Consider the following 22829-nt stretch of genomic DNA (forward strand, 5'->3'; position numbering starts at 1 on the left):
GCTTATGTTGGCTACATTGTTGTACATCACGACTCGTCGCTATGTGCCTTCGTTTCTCCGTGACGAAAATTTCTCGAGGCTTAACCAGGTATTTATAAATTTATTAATTTTGATAATTTTGTGTAAACGAAATATTATTGCTTGTTGATAGTTCTAGTAAAAGCATATAATTTATTCATTTATTATAATTCAAAATCTTATGATTGCTTAGAAGTTATGATCGTCATTTATTGAAAAGTCACGTGGCGACTTCTCGCTAATCAACATACCAAGAATTTTGGCACTAAATTTAAAAATATTTTTGTTTAATTATTATTTATTATTTGTTTAATATTGAATTAGCAATATGTTTATTTGAAGTAGTGAATTTACAAAGAAAATTATAGTATTGGTCCTATTAAAACTGTAAACAAATGCTCTATTATAACAATATAAAACATTTTATTATACAATTTTGTTACTTTTAGTTTTAATTTATAATAATCAGCATAATTTTATATTGAAATTGTTACATTGTTTAAAAAGTGAAGGATTTATTAAAGTCCTTTCTTTAATTCTTCGGTGATATTTATATGACAGTACATAGTTTATATTCAATTTTAAAAAGCAAGCCTTCAAATACCGCTTTAATTAGTAATAGATAATATTGAATTTCATAATTATATAATTATATATGAAATTAAGCAATTTACATTTATAATCTTATAGTTAATTTATTAATATTTTATATAGTGATAGATAACAAGAAAATACTTGTAATTCATTTTTAAATAATTGTTTTTTATATCATATACTTATTATACTTATTCTGTAACTAATAATCTTTTACGAATTTAAATTGGTATGAAGTTATTAAAATTAACTATTAATTTGTAATTATAATAGAAAATTACATGTAAATACAAACGAATTATAACACAAAATAATTAGAGGAAAAAATAAGTTGGCACTTTATGATTTTGTTCTAAGCAAAAATGAAATATTTTTAAATATAGTTATTTTATTGTCAATGAATTATCGACGTATAGTAAAATGAAATATATGAAATAGTGTATACTGAAATTGTAAAATAATTATAGTAAAACAGCATAATGTAAATAATAAAACAAATATAATTAACAATCCATTCTTCGATTTACTCCATTCATTCTGTACTGCTAACAATACATAATTCTCTTTTAGTTTATATCATAATATACCATGTATATATTATAGATTTCCTGTGTACATTCATATTTTTATTTTATTGTTACTACTTTGGTTATGGCTACCTTGTACATTGCCATTGTAATTAAATCAACAGATAGATATTTATTTTAATTCAGATTTGATTTTTAAATTCATATTACAGAATGTTGATTCAAATGAATTTATAAGAATTGAATATATTAGGTTTATGGAAATGTTAATTATTATTATTATAGAATTATCATATATATATATATATATATATATATATATTGATTCGAATACTGTATACTATATTGTAATTAAATTATAACATTTGAAGGTAATTTATTATTTCATTGTTTTTGAATATTAACTATATTGTTTATGTAGAAAATTATATATATTCATGAATTTGTAAAGATTAGAACAGTATAAAAAAATACATATAATTTATAAATTTTTAATTATAATTGTATATAATATTTTTATAATATATTTATAATATATAAATTATAAACGAAAGAGAAAAAAAAATTGTATTCAACATTATTATATTTTATTCATTATTTTGTTTTAAAAACAAGAATGTAATAAAATGAAAAATTATTAACATGACAGTATTTAAATTGATATTATAGTATGTCGAAGCCAATAGTATTTGTAACGGGAAACGCCAAGAAGTTGGAAGAATTTATTGCTATACTTGGCAAGGGATTTCCTCGAGAAATAACAAGTAAAAAAATTGATCTTCCCGAATATCAGGGCGAGATCGACGAAATCTGTATTAAAAAGTGTGAGACAGCAGTCAAGATTGTTCAGGGTCCAGTAATAATCGAGGACACGTGTCTGTGTTTCGATGCTTTAAAGGGTTTGCCAGGACCTTACATTAAATGGTTTCTGGATAAACTCGGACCCGATGGCTTATATACAATGTTGGCTGGATTTGAAAATAAAAAGGCTCAAGCTGTATGCACATTCGCCTATTGTGAGGGCAAAGTGGATGATCCGGTTTTACTATTTGAAGGTTTGCATATTTTAACAAATCAGTTATTATAAGAATATGTTTTAATAAAAAATTTGATGTTTGTATTTATAATTCGATGTTTAAAGTGTATTTTATAGTCAGCGGTAAAATTAGATTTATTTAAAATGGGATATTTTCATTTTTAGTTTCTGCGAATAATGTACATAGGATCGGTTTTCATAATTACCAAATTTAAAAGTAAATTTTTAGTTATCAATGCACAAGTTCGACGAGATGTTGAGAAAATAGTTGATCATATTACAGGAAATAAGAGATTAATTTACGAATGAATTCATGTAATGTGATGAGATGTTTGTTGAAGATAAGTTTTTTTTTCATTAAGCAAAAAGACGCCAAGATTAAAAAATATATTCGATTCTAAGAATATAATTAAAATTTTTTAAATACTTTTACTAAATATTAACTACATTTTATATATCATATTACATTTAAAAATAATTATCTTTATTGAAATTTATTTATAATCGATATGTTTATATGAAAAATTTCAATTCAATTGACAATTAAAAGGGATCTTTATTTGTATTGTAAAGGGTTTTTAATATATTTTTAATTAATAATTGAAAGGTTTCATAAAAATTTTTGGAGAAAGACATATCAATCAGATAATAAAAAAAAAATATTTTCTGACGATTTATATTATAATTTTACTAAATTTTCATTATAGAATTATATGTATAATTATATTGTTAATATTACTACTTGTTTATCGAGAAATTAGTTGTGTCGAAGAATATTTTCCCTGTTTAAAATCGAATATTTGTCATAATTACAAAAGAAATTAGATTTATAAATAATTTTTGCTTTTAATTAAACTAATAAATGCAATAATGCAATAAAAAAGTAATGTAATAAATATCAATAATCCAGAAAATACGAATAATAAAATTAATTTTTAATTCAGGACGAACATATGGTACTATTGTTAAACCAAGAGGTACAATAAAATTTGGTTGGGATCCCTGTTTCCAGCCTGATGGCAAAGATGTTACTTTTGCCGAATTGTCAAAAGAGACAAAGAATGAAATTTCACATAGGAGCAAAGCTTTATCGAAGCTTAAAGAGTATTTATTGAAGGATGAAATGAATCCTGCATTAGAAATATAAGTTTTAGAATAATGTTTTTATCTGACTAGAAAACAATTTATTTTTAACAGCTGGTGATTTGTGTTAAAAAATTTTTTTTTGAATAATTAAGACATTGTGTTGACATAATTTTTGATATGTTGTAAACTTTGCATTACGATTAACATTTTGTTAATGACTAGTAATTTATATACATAACACTATTTTTTTTAATAGATTTGACCATGCATGAAATTATAAATGTTGCGATAGAATTGAAATCTATAGAGTTATTTATTCAAAGAAATATTTCATCTAAGAATATGTTTACATTTGTTAATGTAAAGATGTAATTTAACACGTAAACAAAAATTTCTTACTCAGGAAATCGTAACTTAATATTTGTATTCAGCATTAAAATGTTAAACGTTCTGAAGATAATTTCACAAGATAAATCACATTTAAACCACTTTTTAATGGTTTAATAAATATATTTTAATTTTAAAGTAAACCTTAATAACAGTACATTAGAATTAAAATGTCATAATTTATTACTCTTATAAATGTTAAATTATTATATAAGTAAATTATTTTACTTTATTCTAATTGTAATATCCGTATTTTAAAATTATATTAATAATTTTATAGTTCGTAGTGTTAAGAATTGTTGCTTAAATTAGGATATAAGAGTTTACAATAATAAAGTACTTGAGTAGCTTACTAACGTGTAAGCAGATTTTTCACGTTTTTCAAAGATATTCTCAATTTATGCAATAACAAATAAATATGTTGATTTATAAGATGTATTTATTCGACTTCGATTGATGTTTATAATGATTAACTAAATAGAGATGATTATATGGTCATTTTTAAATTGTCAACAAATTCTATTAAAACTGTTTTAATGTATTTTAAGCTATTTTAATAAATGAATATTGAAATATTAGTTTTTTACATTAATTTGTATTTACTGTATATTACAAAAATTTGCGATGATTAATTTTCAATTTCAATATTTTTAAAATTAGATTTTTAATTTTTCCTTTAATTTAATTGCTTCCATTGTTTACTTAGAATAGCTTGAAATAAGTTATTTAATAATGTTTTAATAAATATCTATTTATATCAGTGTTGTTTATATTTGCATATAAGTTAATTGCTCTATGTAAATTTTTAATAAAATTATAGAAAAATTGTGAAATAAAATTAATTTAGAATTTTTTTCCTCCCTAATTTAAATTTTTCTAGAATATATTAAATTATAGTATCAATGACTGTTTTATAATTATGATATTAAACTTATTATATTGTTAATAATTGTATTGTTTATAATTATTATTCTAAAATAAATAGTTTCTAATTGTTTATAATTAATATAATTATTATTATTGTTTAATTATTTATTTTGAGAGTTTACGTGTGTTATAAAACATAAAGTTAGAAGATACTATTTATATTTTTTAATAAATAATTAAAAATTATTATGCATTCAATACATTGGTAGATAATTCAGAATTCAAATTATGTGTTAATTCAATACATTATTAACATAATTCTTCAATATTCGTTTCCAAGTTGTATTTAAATATTTGTATTTATTATGTTATCTTCAACCACAATATTTTTTGATACAATAAGATAAAATGTATCTTTTTCAAAATGCATAATTGACCACTATCGATTGATTATTGTCGAACAATCATTATTGATCTTTCAAGGGTATTGATTAGTATAATTAATCATTAATAAAATCTTAAATATTGATATTTGTGTGATATCAATTACATAGTTAGTGCGATCAAATACAGAGTTACTGAGTTCTGAGAATAGAGTAATACACCTTTTTTAAAATTTAATTTATTATATGTATTCGATAAAACATTTTATTTTAAAGAGATTATGCCTATATATTATCTTGATAGTGGATTTTTTTTTAATATTGACTAATCTGTACCTTGATAATTAAGGCTTAATGAAATAGTGTTTTGAAATAGTTAATTTTAATCGAAAATATATTAATTATTCATTAATATATATAGCATATTCATAAATGTATTCGCACACATGTACGGGTATATATATATATATATATATATATATACATATAAATCAGCAATTAATATTCTTATTTTTATGTAAATAGTTAATTTTTAAGTGAATTTTTTAACATTGTTTTATAAATAATTAAATTTTTTTATTTTCTTGTCTATTGAAAGTAACATAATATTGTAAAGGATTGTAATTTTTATTATCAGAATATATAGCATATCGTGTAATTTATTCTATTTTATTCTATGAATGATTTCAAAATTTTATATTTAATGTTTCAATGAAAAATACATAAAAGCATAACTATTGTTGTTTTATTTATTATATATATAACTTATTATTTTTCAACATAATATATAACGTTTACAATTATTTTAATGAGTTTTTAAACTTCGTAACAATTAAATAATTTAAATAATTAAAATTTAAATATATTTATGTAATATTATATGAGAGTAGTAAATAGAAAATACGATAGTACTGAGATATCTTAATTATAACAAAAATACAGTTAAAAATTAGACATTAAAATTCAAAAAATGTTTAAAAATATTTATATAAATTTCTCTACAGTATCAAAATATAAAGATTTATAATCAATAAAAAAGCAATTTATTAAATGTTTAAATATAATTATAATTAATAAAAAAAAAACAATTTATTAAATTATCTAACAATTAGTTTTTTTTCTATTAAAATTTCACAGTTTAATGTTATAATACTGCCATATTGCCATAAAATAACGATAACGATTTCTTTATAAACGATTATTTGTATCAGTTACATATTAAAGTATAAGTAATTTACATATCTTAATCACAATTCAAAATCAGAAACGTTCCATATTTTATATCTTACGATACAAAAGATGACATAACACATTACTATTAATTTACAATTTAAAACACTTACAAATTTAAACAACATTAATAAATTCTTATTCCTTTTTATTTATTACTTATTAATACAGCTTTTCCTTTGAAGTATTACATATACTGCAAATTATTTTTTTGTAGCGAATAAATACGAGTTTTTATGTACTTAACATTAATATTGATTACAATTCTATTGAATTAGATATAAAAAATTGAATAAAATTTATCGCATAAATATTAATTACAATAAAATTTTATCGTAATAATTTTTGTATAACAAAAATAGTATTTGGTATTTGTTGCAATATTAAGTAAAATATTACATTTCCAAATACCAAAATAAAAATTATTAGTTAAAGTTCATTAATAAATGTATTTTCAATGTTGTGGATATTAGGATATTATATGTATATCGAATTACTATCTTCAATGTATTATACAGCTAATTTCAGATAACAAATTCAACACTACTGATAGTTTCTCAACCATTCTTTTTTAATCGAATCACTTATCTTTTCCGCGATCATTATAGTTGGGGCATTAGTATTTCCTCTAGTAATGATTGGCATTATTGAAGCATCCACGACTCTTAATGACTTAATTCCGTAAACTTTCAAATTCGAATCAACGACAGCATTTGGATCTTTTTTTGGGCCCATTTTGCAAGTTCCTACCGGATGATAAAAAGTAATTGTGTATTCTGTTATTAAGCACTTCCAATAATCATCAGTGTCAAATTTGTATTTTGTACAGGATGGCATTGGTTCCTCATAGAGTTTAAAACCATTTTTCTCAAAAATTTTGGTACTAAATAGTTTACGAATTATTCGAATACCGGCTATTAACGCATCAAGATCTCGTGATGCGTCAAAGTAGTTAGGATATATTAATGGAGGTGACCATATTGGATTGGTTTGATTTAAAGTAATAAAACCTCTACTGCGAGGTCTAAGTAAAACTGGTAAAATATTTAAACCTGAATAATAAGGCAATGGCAGCATTGCTGAACTTGGGGATCCATCGACGAATGCTTTGTAATCCTGCAAAAGTGATACAAAAATGGTACCTTAAAAGTGTAGTTATTCAAATACTTATTTATAAAATATATTAATTATATTATAATTAATTTACTGCAGTATTAATTAAATACTAGATAAATTTTATTTTCAAATTTCATATAATTAAGTATACTTAATAATTAATATTGTAAAAAATTGAAAGTTCTATGAATGAAATGGGTTTTTCAAAACTGCCGAGTAGCTATAGCGGGTGGTGAAATATATATTATATAAATTCAATAATATATTTACTGTTATATTTAGTCCTTGAAACATAATTTGAATATCCGGAGAATTTTTTATTCGTTCAAAGATTGTCTGGATAAAAGTGTTTGTAGGTATCACACTCCCTGAAATAATGTTATCATGTGTTTTTAAATACTGTATGGAATCTTGTTTTATTTGTTCGAAATCAGCCAATGTTTGAGATTTTTCATTTATATTTATCAGAAAACCCCTGAAGGATGGATGATCATGAAGATTTTTTCCAACGGACAAATTCTTAATTATTTTAATTCCTAATTTATTCAGTTCTCTTTTTGGCCCTATTCCGGAAAGCATTAAAAGTTTTGGTGAATTGATTGCTCCTCCAGAAATAATAACTTCTTTGGCCGCAAAAGCTTGTTTTACTTTTCTGTCACTGTGAACGAATACTTTATTAATGAATGACGTACTCTATGACAAATAATATTTATATTGTTTAAAGTCTGCACTATTGACTTAATCGACATTAATTTAATAATATTATATTTTTTAATTATTATTAATAATAAATTAATAAATCAAGATCTTGTGTTACGTCAAACTTAAATATAAATCATTTGTTTTAAAACATACAAAAATTTAAAACATCTATTACTAGAAACATACAAAATTTGAGTACCTTGAGTTTGTTAAGATATATTCAACACCCTTTGCTCGATTAGTTATTGGATCGATTATAATTTTTGTCACATATGCTTCAGTTTTTACAACAAGGTTACGTCTTTTATTAATAATAGGACGTATAAATGCACCATTTGTACTTTGACGTTGCCCATCTTTGGAAGTTGATTGAATTTTGAAAACACCAATGTGTTCATTTGCATTTGGGTCGATGGTTTTAAAACCAATTTCATTCCAAGCATTAAGTATTATATTCGTATTTGGATCAACGTACGGTAGGTATTCAACGGTTAAATAGCCTCCTGTATTATGATAATTGGGATTCGCTGCCACAATCTCCAATGTAAAAATAATTCTTACTTCAATAATTATTCAATACAATTAATATACATAATTCAATAATTAATACAAAATAAGCATTTCTTGTAGAGTACATAATTTTTTAATGAAATTCAACGTTTCTCATTCATTTTATCTTGATTAATATGCATTTTATATATTATAAATAAGATAAACAACAATAATTTATTATAACTTCCGTACTACTCAAAGACTTTTATCTAGAACTTTTAATGTTTATTGCTTGTTGAAAACAAAATAAGACATTAAAATGTATTTAAATACTAAATATTATTGTATAAGATATATATATATATATATATATATATATATATATATATATATAATGCTTATTGATTTTTTTACAATTTGGCATAATAAGTATATGCTTGGTAAATATGACACTATTGCATTATTTGTTATTTATTCAATGAATAATATTAAAAGCAATACATAATAATATAAAAATTATTATACAATAATATTATACCTCTGGATTTCGATTGTTTTCTGATTTTTTAAAATAAGGCAATACATCTTGGTAGCTCCAGCCAGTATTACCTAAACGAGCCCAATTATTAAAATCTTCAGGATGTCCTCGAATGTATATAAGTGCATTTATTGTACTTGATCCACCCATTACCTATTATAATATATTTTTATTTTAAATCATTGGGAATTCTCTTATTTTTGACATTTAAAGAATACGTAATTTCAAATTGTACTTTATAAATGTTTAAAAATCATTTAGTACTATTTATTTGTTTTATTATCTTTTATTTTTCCCATCACCCGAAGAATTTAAAATATTTTATTAAAAATATATTATTTATTTTAAAATAAATGACAGCTAAATTATTAATAATATAATAAATTAATTATTGAGATATAAATGCGTAGTAACAATAAGGCGAGATATTATTATTATGTTGTTTTTTAATTAATTTTTAATTAATAAATTTCTATATAAATACAGAATTTAATTCTCTCTTTTTTTCATTATCAATATTCCTAAGATTAATTAACATTTTTTTCATATAAATTTTATCTCCTTTTAACGCTGCTATTTAAATAATAAATGCTATTATTCACGTTATTATTACTCTCTAAATATTTTTTATTTTTAGTAACAGTACTCTTAAATTGTATTATTTTTATTCATATATATGTATTATCTTACAACTGAATTGTACACTTGATCATGTAGTGGAATTTAACTTACTTTTCCTCGAGGCCAATTGCATCTCCGATCAAAATATGATCGACATGAATTTTTTTGTGGTTCGGTTTTATAGCCCCAGTCAATGGTACTTTTGCCCATGATCGCTACAAAAGCTGGCGTATCGGCTGCTAAAGGTTCTTGTGTACCAGCTTCTAATAGTAAAATCTTCAAGCAAAGCTAATTTATTATACTTATCTTATTAAAAAAAAAAAAATAAACAATCAATTTTAATATTTGATTAAAATATAAAGAAGATATTTGAGCTAACATTTATGACATTTGTTTTAATAATATAGATCGTTTCAATTTAATATTTCAGTTAGAAACAATGGTATTCATAGGTTTAACAAATTTTGGAAGAATTTCGCTATAATATTATTGGATACATTGTATCGACATTCACTTATATTATTAAAGATTTGAAATTAAGACTTATCAATAATACATAAATAAGTGTTATTTATATTATTGTATATTTATTGATTAAAAAAGATCAAGGAACGAGGTGAAGCTTCCAAGAAAGAGTGATGATATGGGAATGTATAGCGATGATAAAGAGAGATATTACAAACAAAACATGATCAATAATAATATTTTCAACAGTATTAGATTGCCGAACCATCAAATATGCTAAAAATATTGAAAACTCTAGTGCTTCAATGATAGTTTTTTTTTTTATTGTCTATTGTATTTATTATATTAATAGAATTATTTTAATAGACTCGATTGGTCTAACTGTTGATTACCAAGTAGAGCTTAAAATTTTCATATAAGTCAAGTTTATATTGTTGAAATAGCTTTGTAAAATATTTTTCTTATCATAAACATTTATTTGTATTTGAATTATTGTAATTATAAGCAAGGATTTAAAAATATATTTAAATGTTTAATATTATTTGTATACAATTAGTTATGATTAAAAGAAATTTATGTCCTTACCCGCCAATTTTTTATTTCACTCAATCTGTTAGCCACAACACAACCAGCGCTTCCTCCTCCCACAATAATAAAATCATATTCACCCGGTTCATTTGTAGTATAGTTTCCATTTGCAGTGTAATTATCATTGGATTGGGCAAAGTACTGAATTAAAAAGGATACGAAACCAATAGCAGAAGGTGTACATCCTGCAAGTAATGGATTCTGCGAACATAAGCTTGAAATATTTGCAGGTCTCCAAGTCATTATTTAATTCTTAAAAATATCCAAGTTGTACAATACGTTGTGCTTGTAAAATATGTCAGTTTTATATTTAGTCTCTTCATTTTATATTCTTGATATAAATTATAAAAATGTGATTACAGCGTTTTTTCAATAATTTTAAATTTATAAACATTTTTAATTTATCGATAAGTATTATACATAATTTATCAGATAGTAGTTTTCATTCTGTGAAAAATTAAATCAAGAAATATATATAAACATTGACAAATATTTTTTAAGTTACATATTTGATAGGTTTTATAGGTTTAGTAAAATCTTATGTAAATGATAAATATTTTTAATCAATATTTAAGAATTTCATTGGAAATTTAGTTTATGTCGAATTTTATGGGATTAATATTAATATAGAAAACAATTAAAAATAGTAATTAGTTGAATAATACTTTTTAACTTCATTATTATCTTAATTACCTATTTATCTTCAATCTTATCTTAATTACCTATTTATTTATAACTTGAATGTTATAATATTTATAGTACAGTTTATATTATTGATTATATTTTAAAAAACAATAATAAAAAAGTACACGCTTAATACAAATATATTCATTAATATATAATAATTTTATATTATATAATAAATATATTTGTTAATATTCTAATGAATTAATTGTGTAATTTATATTTTATAATAAGCGATTCAAAGTGTAATTTAAAGTGATTATATATTTAAAAATTAATATTTATTATATTCAAAATTATATAAATAATATTGAGATATCAAGAAAAGGTATTTTTATTTCTCTAAAGTAAATATCGTTTAATTTTTTTAATAACAATTAAAGTAATGATTAAATTTCAATTTCAACTTCATTTATAGAATTTTGAAATTGTCAACCAAAGTTTTAATTAAATGAAAATCATCAAATAATCAATACAAGATTTTTATAAAATATTGTTTCATAAAGTTATTCATTCAGAATAAATATAATATAATAATTATAATAATTTTTTAACTACCCTTGGCAGTGTACAAGGCTATTCAGAGAATAAAAATTAATAAAGAATTTGTTATCTTGTCAATAAATCGTTCCGAGTATTATTTTTATAGTAGGTAATCAATATTTATTTAATTCTGTTGAACTAAAAATTAGATAAATTTATAAAATAATAATAAAAAAATGTTAATGTATTCAAAAAATACATAATTATAACTTGTTATGGATAGAATAATTTGAATAGAAAAAAAAATAAGTTCTTGTTTTTTGTAAATTTAGCTTTATTATATATAAATGTTTGAAAAACCTTTCAAAATATAATGGTTTTATAAATATACTTTTCTGAACAAAAATTAGACATTGATATATTACAATATTAATTTAATTATTCCATAATTAATTCCATAATTACGTAAAATATTTTACACGAAATAATTCTTACAAACAAATATGAATCTAAATAATTAAAAAGTATTTTTGGCAAAAAAAAATACTGTGAAATTAGTTATAAATAATGTTATAAGTACAATTTATAATTTATTACAATAAACTGAAATAATCGAAAATAATTTTATATGTAAATTTTTATTAGTAATAAAAATAATATTTATTTATATTATAATATTTTATTAATTATTTTTATCTAATCATAAAGAATACTGTTTTGAAATTTAATATCAAGAAAAACAAATTTTAACATTTGAATTGTGCATTGAAATTTCGATTTAATATATTAATTAAATAATCGATTAATTTTTATTTTCCATTTTTCAGTAGTGATGCGTGTTCTTGATATTTTAGCAAGTGTGGCTCTCAGTTCATCAATTCGATAACCTGCTGCTTTTAAGATTTTTTAAAAATAAAATACGTATTTTGAAAGATCATCAACACAAAAATCGTGCAACAGACCGTAACTTGTGACAGGATTGTATCTAAATACAGATTTAAATTTAATTTACGTATCAATTATTTAGCCGCTCTATTATGCACATATAATGTACTGTGATGTGATATCTTTTCACTTTAACAAATTCGCTAAAAACAATAAGATATTTCTCGTAAGTTTTTTGTTTTATCACTATACAGTTTATTAATTAAAATTATGGAAAATTTTTTACATTTGATTGAAAAATAATTTTTTCTACGCATTGTATTATTTTATACTCGTATGAATTAGATGTACGCTTTTAATTGTGGCTTTTTAATTAGATTTTTTTTTATTGATTTTGAATTGTCAATTTTCAGTTTATTGAGTAATTAAAACTAATTGAAATTAATAGATTAAAAATAAATTAAATTTATTTGTTTAAATGTAATACTGACCAAGAAATATTTATTAATTTTGTTTGGAGATCCCGCTTTGGAAAATTTAGTTTTTAACAAAGTATGCTTATAATGGTATTATAATTAGAATTTTTTCGAATATATATATATATATATATATATATACTATTTTCAATAAGTGGCTTAAAATATTATTCTATGTATTTACAAATAAGTATATATTCTATTAGATTGATCAACTGTTTTTTTTTTATAATTTCTTAAATAAATAAAACGTTTTTACTGATAAGTAGAAAGGGATATGCTTATTACTTTGTTTTATCCTATTTTTTTTTTATTAATCACAGTAATAGAATTATATGTACTATTCGATTATGAATATTTTAAATCGTTACATTGAATATTCGTATTATATATTTATATGATATATTTCTATTTTTATTATTATATACATACGCACATTATGATAGAGTGAAGATGAAAACACAGCTTAATCTTATCGTGTACTTCTTTTCACACTTTTTCCCCCAAGTTTATTTTCTTTTAACTGTCTTTTTCTATCATTGCCTGCCATTGCGATCATATTAATCTTCTTATGAAGACTTTTTTTATATAGATATTTCATATACTCATATATATGGGTATCGATTCGGACATTCTTTTTCCCTTCTTCTCTAACGTTTTGTGGGTATATGTATACATATAAACGCGCGTATATGCATAGAAATATTTGTGAATGAGAAATCTACTTTATTTATATAATAACTTTTAATTATCGTATTTAAAATCATTCCTATCAAAGTTAAAACACAATCTTCATTTACTCCGTTTATTATTAATCCAAACCGAAAATTCAAGCAATGATGATTTTTGGAAATCTTGTTCCAGTTCTGTGTAAGTCTCTAATACATATTATGTAAGTCATAAAAAATAATTAAACAACATATACGTACAGACAAATCAATTTTTTATTTTTTATTAATTATTTATATTTTTCATATATATATATATATATATATATATATATATATATAGATTCTAATTATTTTCATTAGGGTATTGAATAATTCATAGTTTTAAAAAATATGATTTATGCATATATTAATAAACTTGCTACATACACATGCATTAATAAAATATGAATAATGTGATTTCAAATTAAATAGGTTTTGTATAACTTATATTCTGTTTTACTTACTACTGTAAAGATAATTAAATAACAAAATATAGATAAATTGCGGGCATTAATAATTAATTATCAAACTTTTGTATTATACGTATGAGAAAATATCATTAATGAACTTTGTACACTTATGTTGGATTTATCAAATTAATTGTAATTTGAAATGCTTATATAGTATTTTTAATACTTTTAAACTTAATATGAATTAAAATAATTGTAAATTAACAACATTTTGAAAAATGTAAATGTTATAATAATTCTGTAATAATAAAATAATTTTGAATCATTTTGCATTTTTTGTTTTTTATTTTAATCAGTTAAAAGCTAATATCGAGTTTTGCATTAATATATATGATTTGTTATTTCGAATTCAATTTAAAATTTTCACTTTTTAAATTACTATAAAAAATAATATATTTATTCTTGTTAATTTACTGTTCTACCTTGACAATTGCTTAAATTACTTCATGTACTGTTACGAATATGATATGGTAAACATTTCTGATGACGCATTTAGATTATGATAATGAAATAAATTTTCATTGCATTAAAATTCGCTAAAACATTCACAGATTTCTTTATATATTTTAATTGGTATTAAATGTAAAAAATATGTATTTATTGTTAAAACCATTAAATTAATAAATTAATTATATTATAATATTATGTGCAGTTCCATTTAAAAAATAGTAAAGAAAATAATTATAAAAATAACTTCCTAATTGATAGTTTTTCTGATTTTAAAATTAATATCTTTAAATATTTAAAATTAAACAAAAACTTCTTAGGTAATAATTTTTTCATTTAAAGAAATGTACTAATTTAAGAATATTTAAAAATTTTAATATTATTTGAAAATCTTAAAAATGTTATTGTGATAAAAATAATAGAGTCAAAACATTACTAAAAATTTTGACAAACAGACTCTAATAACCGCGTATTTTAATTAGTATCAAAATAATTTGAGGTAACAATTGATCACGCGATAAAAATCTTCAAAGGCAATATTCTTTATTACATTCGATAGTGTCTATCATAACATAGTTTATTTCAACAATTATTTAATTATTATGTTTATTCATTCATATTCATATAAATTCATTATATTTAATAATTCATTCATATAAATCCATACTTTCTTGTTTTGAATTATTTATCTTGTTTACCACTTATAATATTCGTACAATAGTATTTAGATATTTTAATCAAGTTTTACATATAAAGCAGAGAACTTAATCTTAAAGTTTTTCATAAAACAATTTGGTTAAGAATAATTCATAATTAAATTGAAATAATAGTTAAATTTTTTGTCTTAGAAATCATGGCATCTGTAAATATGTAAATGTTGTCATAAATATGTAAATCCCATGATTAAAATTTTATTTATGTAAGATTTTTTAATAAATCATTATTAATATTTAGGTAAAATAAGGTAATAAATAAAGATTTAGGAATATATATGAAATATTTTTAAACATACCAAATATAATTTTCATTATTATTCTTAAGATGACAGTATTTTATAAAAATTCAATGACTCGATAAAATTATTATTCATAACTTTAAATTCATGAATAAATTGATGTTTAAAAGTTCTAATGTAAAATAATTATGTTAAATTGTCCTTTATTTTTGCAATAAACACAATTTTTTTTTTTTAAACAAAAAGCAATTTCTAAGTTTGATTTCTACTTACATTTTGTAATAACGGAAAATGTAATTTCGTAATTGTGTATTAAAATTTATATTCCTTACTAATTACATAAAAATGTTAATTAAATATAAAATTATTTGTTTCTTAACTTAAATATATTTTTAAAAAATCAATCAATAGTTTGAATTAATTTTCTAATTGATTATTCTTTAGTTAAATATATACATGTTTATTTAGTTAAATATTAGTTAAATTTAATTAAATGTACATGTAGTACAATTATTTAAATAAGTAACATTTCCTGAAACACATATTTTCATTACTCATAGCAGTTTAAAAGATTAATATCATGAATTAACTATATTAAAAATATTATTAGCAATATTTTAAATAACTATAATTTGTGTATATCATTCATTACATTGATACATACATTTTCCAATATCTACATTATGTACAAATTATTGGTATCAAGAATATTAGAATTTAAATCTTTATTTCAATATGAATGCGTTATTAAATATTCTTGTTACTTCTAATAGATATAATTATGAATATTCTTCTCTCGTATTTATCATTCTTAAACATTGGCAGTTTGGCTTAATATATCAATGTATTATTTCAATTTAATTCAGTAAATAATTTTATTACAGGAATATGAGAATAATATAATCTAAGAATAATATAAGAATAATAAAGAAAACAAATTTCTTATAATATTTTTTAAATTAATTTGTTAATATTTTGTATTTAATGTTTACTCTTATGTATAAGATATTTTTTTAGGTTGCACTTATAAAATTTAATTTTTAAAGTTTAATTAATTTTATCTATTTATATTGTTACTGTGATATTTTTCACATAAATTATTGTAAAATAACATCATTATTACTATAAAAAATATGAATACAATATTAAACGTCTTATTTGAATATACGGAGAATGCTTTTGCATTATAAAAATTTGTATAATAAATTTAATAAATACTATAATAATATTAAAAGAATATTTATTGTGATTTCATAAAACTACAATAATTATATAATTTAAACTTTATTCTTACATTGTTTAATGTATAGAAAATATTGTACAGGTAATGAATTTATTAATTAAAAATATTTATATATATTTTAATATAAAAAAAAAATCATAATAAAGCTAATTTTTATATAAGATAAATTATATTTTAAGAAAGTAAATTTCAAAATTTGAACTGTTTGAAAATTCAAGTAAGCTAAATAATAAAATGTTTTGAAATAGAATTGGTTAAAAATTATATTTATAAATAAAATACAAATATTTTTAAATAGATAATCTTTATTCTAGATTCTATATAATATTATAGTAAATTGACTATGTTCTAAAACATCAATATATATCTATGATATGAAATTATAGTTTTTTTTTGTTAATTTGAAAGATATCCCTATGAAAGTAAATTCATATTTACGTGAATTATTGAAAAGGATTACGCTATAGATACAGCATTATAATTTAATATTTATTTTATAATTATATAATGATATTTTTAGTATTGAATAATAATAATAATTATTATTATTATTATTATTATTATTATTATTATTATTATTAAATTAACATTCATTGTACGGAAATTTAATTATTTTTCATAAAAGATAAATTGTGTTTTTTTTTTTATAAATTATTCCAAGGATGTTTTATAGAAAGTTAATAACTATTTGTAGTTATAACTATTAGTTAATAACGAAAGTTAATAACTATTAGTGATATTTTTGGTGAAGTTTGTATTGATTTTGTTACAACAATTTATACAGTTATCATGTATTTAGTATATTAAAAAAGATATTAAATCTAATAGATTTTTTATTAATTATTGTTCAAATCATTATTTCTTCATGAATTATTTACGGTAAATATTAAATATATTTTATTCGCAGATTAGTCTTACAATTAACTTTCTTAAATTATTTGACTTTTGAAAAAAACATATTGCTTAATTTGGAACAGTATCAAAAATTCATTAACCCGAAGACAAATCGTAGATAAAAAACCTTTATGATTGAAGTACACTATATCTGAATGCTCTTAAATTTTCAAAATATTTTTTATGTAACTGTTACCGATTTTTTGATATTTATCAATATGAATAGTGTATAAAAAATATTATAAAATAAGTGGAGTTACATTTACATCGTCATAACCGAAACCGTGAAAATCTTAGGAAACGTACCGACAATGTAAATGATGAAGAGAAGAATCTCGTCTAACCAAAAGGTTTTTATCGTCTCGCTTCGAAAAAAGATTAGAGACAGTCAATACATCGGGCAGGGTTATCGCATCCTCTCTTGTCAAGAGCTGTACTTTGTCATAAACGCCCAACAGAGTTTTAGCTTTTATATAAAAAGGGGACGGTAAAGTCGGTGCGTTAGCAGTATATAATGGATACCGTCGCCATGTACGCGTTTACCGGTAAGACTTTCAGTACACATCCATACGAATATACCCGCGACACGCTCAATCGTACATATGTACTCCAAGATGCTTGTGTACATACAGAATCCTCCTCTTATAAACAATACTATATATATACTATATATATATATATACTATATATATATATATATATATATATATATATATATATATACAAACAAACACACACACGCATACTCATCATACACATACATATTCGTACGTACGTATAAATTCGTAGAGATATGTTTCGAAGTGCAAATCTTATTATAAGCCTGCACAAATACTTTATAACTGAACCGCAATCCTAAATATTATTATTATCTTTCTTATTAATTTCATAACAAATTTATAAAAATTTTTCAACAATGTTACAAAACATTGATAAACTTAACAAGTAAACAAGATTATGAGTACGTTTATTCAAATTTAGACATATTAATACGATATTATCATTTCATATGCCTTAGATAACGTTTTTCATTTAGTAATAATTGAGACATCTCAATAAGAATAAAAAATAAAAGAGAATAGTTAACAAATTTTTAGGTTAAATATAAATAAATGTTTCATTTTTTTTTTCATTGCATTCATGAATTTTTAAAAGCTTATAATTGATTTGTTAATTTATGCTTATATTATTATGATTTATCATTATATAATAAATAATTTGATTAGAAAATAAAATAGATTATTTAAAATATTTAATAAATTAATCATTTACTTTTTAACAATAATTGTTATAAATAATCAGTTATTATTTTTTTAACATATTTATATGTTTTAAAAATTTTCATGATTATGTAATTATGTTTATTTTATTAATAATTTATTACTTTTTGTAATTAATTAATTATCACAGTTTTCACGAATTCAATATTTTTATTAATGATAAAATGATTATATGGATGAAATGACATACCTAACTTAATTTATAATGTCAAGATATAATATTTATTATAAATATTTTTTAAATATAATTTTTTAATAGAATGCAAAGTATAGAAATACATTGAATCATGCATCTTAAAAAAGAAATTTTTAGTAAAATATTAAAATACAAAGCATAATGAAATTTTTTTTTATAACGTATATGTAGAAACATTTAGATAATAATTTTATAATAATTTAAAATCACAGATATACGTTTTCTATAAAAACTGATATTGTTAATGTTGTCTATTTTATCGAATAAATATTGAAATCTATGTATACATAATGTAAGAAGATGAATAATAATTTGAATTTAAATTTCTTATTTGTTGAAAATATAATTTATGCCATATAAAATATTTCTTAAAGTATTACGTATATTAATAAAAGTTTTTAAAAATCGATTTTAAAAACTATTAATTAGCAAAGTAGTTATAAAAACACATTGTAATGTGTATTATTTAAACAGTTTCAATGAATTTTATTTTATTAGCTAAATTTACTGTACAAATAATGTTGAATTAAATTTTTAAACACTATCTATTTTCAACTTTCTTAAAAATTTAAACAAGATATATTTCATTGCATTAAAACTATAATAGGTAAATGAAGTCTATTTTACATTAGTTCACATCTAACGAACATTATGAAATAAAAATAAATTTAATTAGATTCATTCCTTAAATAACTATTTTATAAAGAACTATGACAATAATGTAAATCTATACAATTTGTATTTATAATAAGACTGCAGTTATAGGTGAACATTTTGTAACAATAATTATCACTAAATTAATATTGTTTAGAAAAAGTCATTAATCTATTATTATGGGGTAATTGTATGTTGGCAATTAAATTTTAGGTCAATTCTGAAATGATTTAATTTTAATTGTTATATTTCTTCTGTCATTCTCTTCAGTTGCATGTTTATGTTTTATATTAAAACATTTTTTTAATAAATAATAAGAAATAATTAATTAATTTCTTAAGTTATGTAAATGAGGCTTTCCAAAGATGTTTCCAGATCAAAAATATCTGTTCTATACTAATAATTTGCAATATCAAGTTTATATATTTTTATTTAGGTAATAATATATTTTTAACTGATAAGTATTATTGTAATAGATTATATAATTGACAAAAAAGTGTATCATTCTAAATATAATTTAAGTAATATTAGCAGAACAATATAAACCAATTTCATATACATTAAATTTTCAGATTTAAGGAAACTGACTTCAAAAATTTGAGAAGCTGAGTTCCTAGTTTCTACTTGAATTTTGTTAAGTATATTAAATTCTTTGATATTAAACAGCTAGCTTATAGTGGCCTCGATTATGGTGAAAATGAAACTCGTGATAAATTTTACGTCTATTCCGTATACTTCTCATACAGCCAAATATTTTTCAGAATTTTTAATACTTATAAGTTCAACAAAGTTAGTCACAATATTAAACAAACGGAAATATAAAACTAAAAATATTAAAATTTTCTATATTCGATAATATAATCAAAATGTATAGACAGTTATGCTAGTACTACGATATTTAAACAATTGTTTAAAAACTATATCCTTGTATTATCCTGAAGTGTATATTTGAAAAAAATTATACATTTTTTATTTTATAATAAGACAAAATAACTTAATATAGTTATTATATATACTCTTATAGAGATAAAGAGTATAAGATATGAAGAAACCAAATTTTTTTAAATATAATATTTTATTTGCTTCTCTGTAGTTACAAGATATAAATATATAATATAAAGAATTTATCTGGTCCAAAAATTTGACGTAACTATTGGAAACGATAATATAACTACAACCTGGTATTTTCATCTGTATGGAAATCTACAACCAACTAATTTACAAACAAGTCAAGGTAGGTAACGACTGATGGGAACACATAGATTATAAATTAAATGTTCTCTTTGGTTGTTACCACCAGAAAACTATCCATGGAAACGGTAATCTTAATTATAATGTCCATACGGCTAAACGAGACACGGATACACGGATGAAAAATATATTTTATGTTGAAAGGGATATGAAGCATCAGTAAATATATTTAATTTTGTTAATAATAAAAGTAATATGGATACAAAAATAAACTAAAGGTAAATATTAATATTTAAAAATTATATGACTAATTTTATTAGATGCATGAAATTTAAAAATTTTTGCCATTTATTTAATTTTAATGATTATATATTATTTATATATTAATTTTAAAAACATTTTTAATATATTAAATAATTTTTCAAATCTCATAAGTTTTTAAATGCTATTTGAATGTAATTGAATCAATGAAAAATGATGTATTACAAGTTTTCACTAAAAAAGTTTGTTCTTCATATATAAAATAAAAAGTATAACACTGAATTTAAATTGAAGAATTTTATATAAATGAAAGTTTTATATAAATAAAAAAATTTCGATAAGATTGCATAGTTTTTAAGAAATCGCGCTCAAATGAGAAAAGTACCGTATTCTATATGCCGTGGGCAGGGTTCATAAGTCATAATAAATAATTAAAGTATAATTATCGATTCGAATAATAAATTATGAACTTTAGGTAACAAGAAATTTAATGTTTTAAGTGAGTATTGAATGTTTATTTGGTGACGATAGAAAAAACTACAAATACGTTTAATTATCATTGCACAACCTTGAAGATAAATTTCTGAATCAATCAATTTGCCTATGCGTGGTATTTTATAAATAATAAATAAATAAATATATAAATAAATAAATATATATATATATATATATATATATGTGTGTGTGTGTGTGTGTGTGTGTGTGTGTTACAAAACATCGTAAAATTTTAAATAAAACATAATAAAAAATCTTTAAATTTGTAATTTCCATAGAATGGCTATTAGAAAGAAATTTCAATATGCGAAAAAAAGAAATAATAAATCTAGATATAAAAATATTTATTGTTGTAATTTTTCTAAAATTTATATTTTGATTAATAAAAGAATGTCATTCTAAATATAAACTTAATTTAAATAAATTAACTCAGATAATTTATAATTATTAAATAATAAACCTTACAACTCTGGCTTTTCAGATCTATTGATGACAGCTGTATTTAGAATTTTATTACAACCTCTTTTGTACTAAATCTCAAATAAAAACTTTACAAATTTTATTTGATGAACGATTGAATGCAAGTTATTAGAGATATAAATTAAAGTAGACTGTTTGATGATAAATAATGATTTTATAATATTTTTTTATTAAATACGTTTATTAGACTTTATAAAAAATATATATAAAAAAACTATTTTTCAGCTAATTTTATGGATGAAGAAGCAAATTTGAATTATACTTTATTAGATATTTCATTCTTTAATCATAAAATAGTCGTTATAATAGATATTGATACTTTTGTTATTGTATAATGAATTTTCAGATTTATTAAATATTTGAAATATCTCAAAA

General features: G+C 20.8%; 2 protein-coding genes and 1 long non-coding RNA gene across 4 annotated transcripts; 2 read left to right on the forward strand and 1 right to left on the reverse strand.

The window, feature by feature from the left end:
- Positions 1–3377, forward strand: LOC105367596 (inosine triphosphate pyrophosphatase). The gene is made up of 3 exons (XM_011506367.1): positions 1–88; positions 1809–2194; positions 3120–3377. The coding sequence occupies exons 1-3, from the start codon at positions 42–44 to the stop codon at positions 3320–3322; spliced, it is 636 nt and encodes a 211-aa protein (XP_011504669.1). The 5' UTR covers positions 1–41; the 3' UTR covers positions 3323–3377.
- Positions 3378–6669: 3292 nt separating this feature from the next.
- LOC105367606 (glucose dehydrogenase [FAD, quinone]) lies at positions 6670–10924 on the reverse strand. The gene is made up of 6 exons (XM_011506377.1): positions 10648–10924; positions 9709–9873; positions 8977–9129; positions 8146–8483; positions 7515–7902; positions 6670–7244 (listed from the first exon to the last, which is right to left on the reverse strand). The coding sequence occupies exons 1-6, from the start codon at positions 10891–10893 to the stop codon at positions 6672–6674; spliced, it is 1863 nt and encodes a 620-aa protein (XP_011504679.1). The 5' UTR covers positions 10894–10924; the 3' UTR covers positions 6670–6671.
- Positions 10925–13822: 2898 nt separating this feature from the next.
- LOC105367617 (uncharacterized) lies at positions 13823–21461 on the forward strand. 2 transcript variants are annotated; one of them, XR_913069.1, is made up of 4 exons: positions 13823–14048; positions 20600–20660; positions 21121–21261; positions 21328–21461. It is a non-coding gene; the product is annotated as an uncharacterized LOC105367617 (long non-coding RNA). The 2 variants fall into 2 exon arrangements; XR_913068.1 differs by lacking the exon at positions 13823–14048 and adding an exon at positions 18184–18442.
- The last annotated feature ends 1368 nt before the right edge of the window (positions 21462–22829 follow it).

The sequence above is a fragment of the Ceratosolen solmsi genome, unplaced genomic scaffold (genome assembly GCF_000503995.2).
Source record: "Ceratosolen solmsi marchali unplaced genomic scaffold, CerSol_1.0 scaffold10, whole genome shotgun sequence".
Lineage (NCBI taxonomy): Eukaryota > Metazoa > Arthropoda > Insecta > Hymenoptera > Agaonidae > Ceratosolen > Ceratosolen solmsi.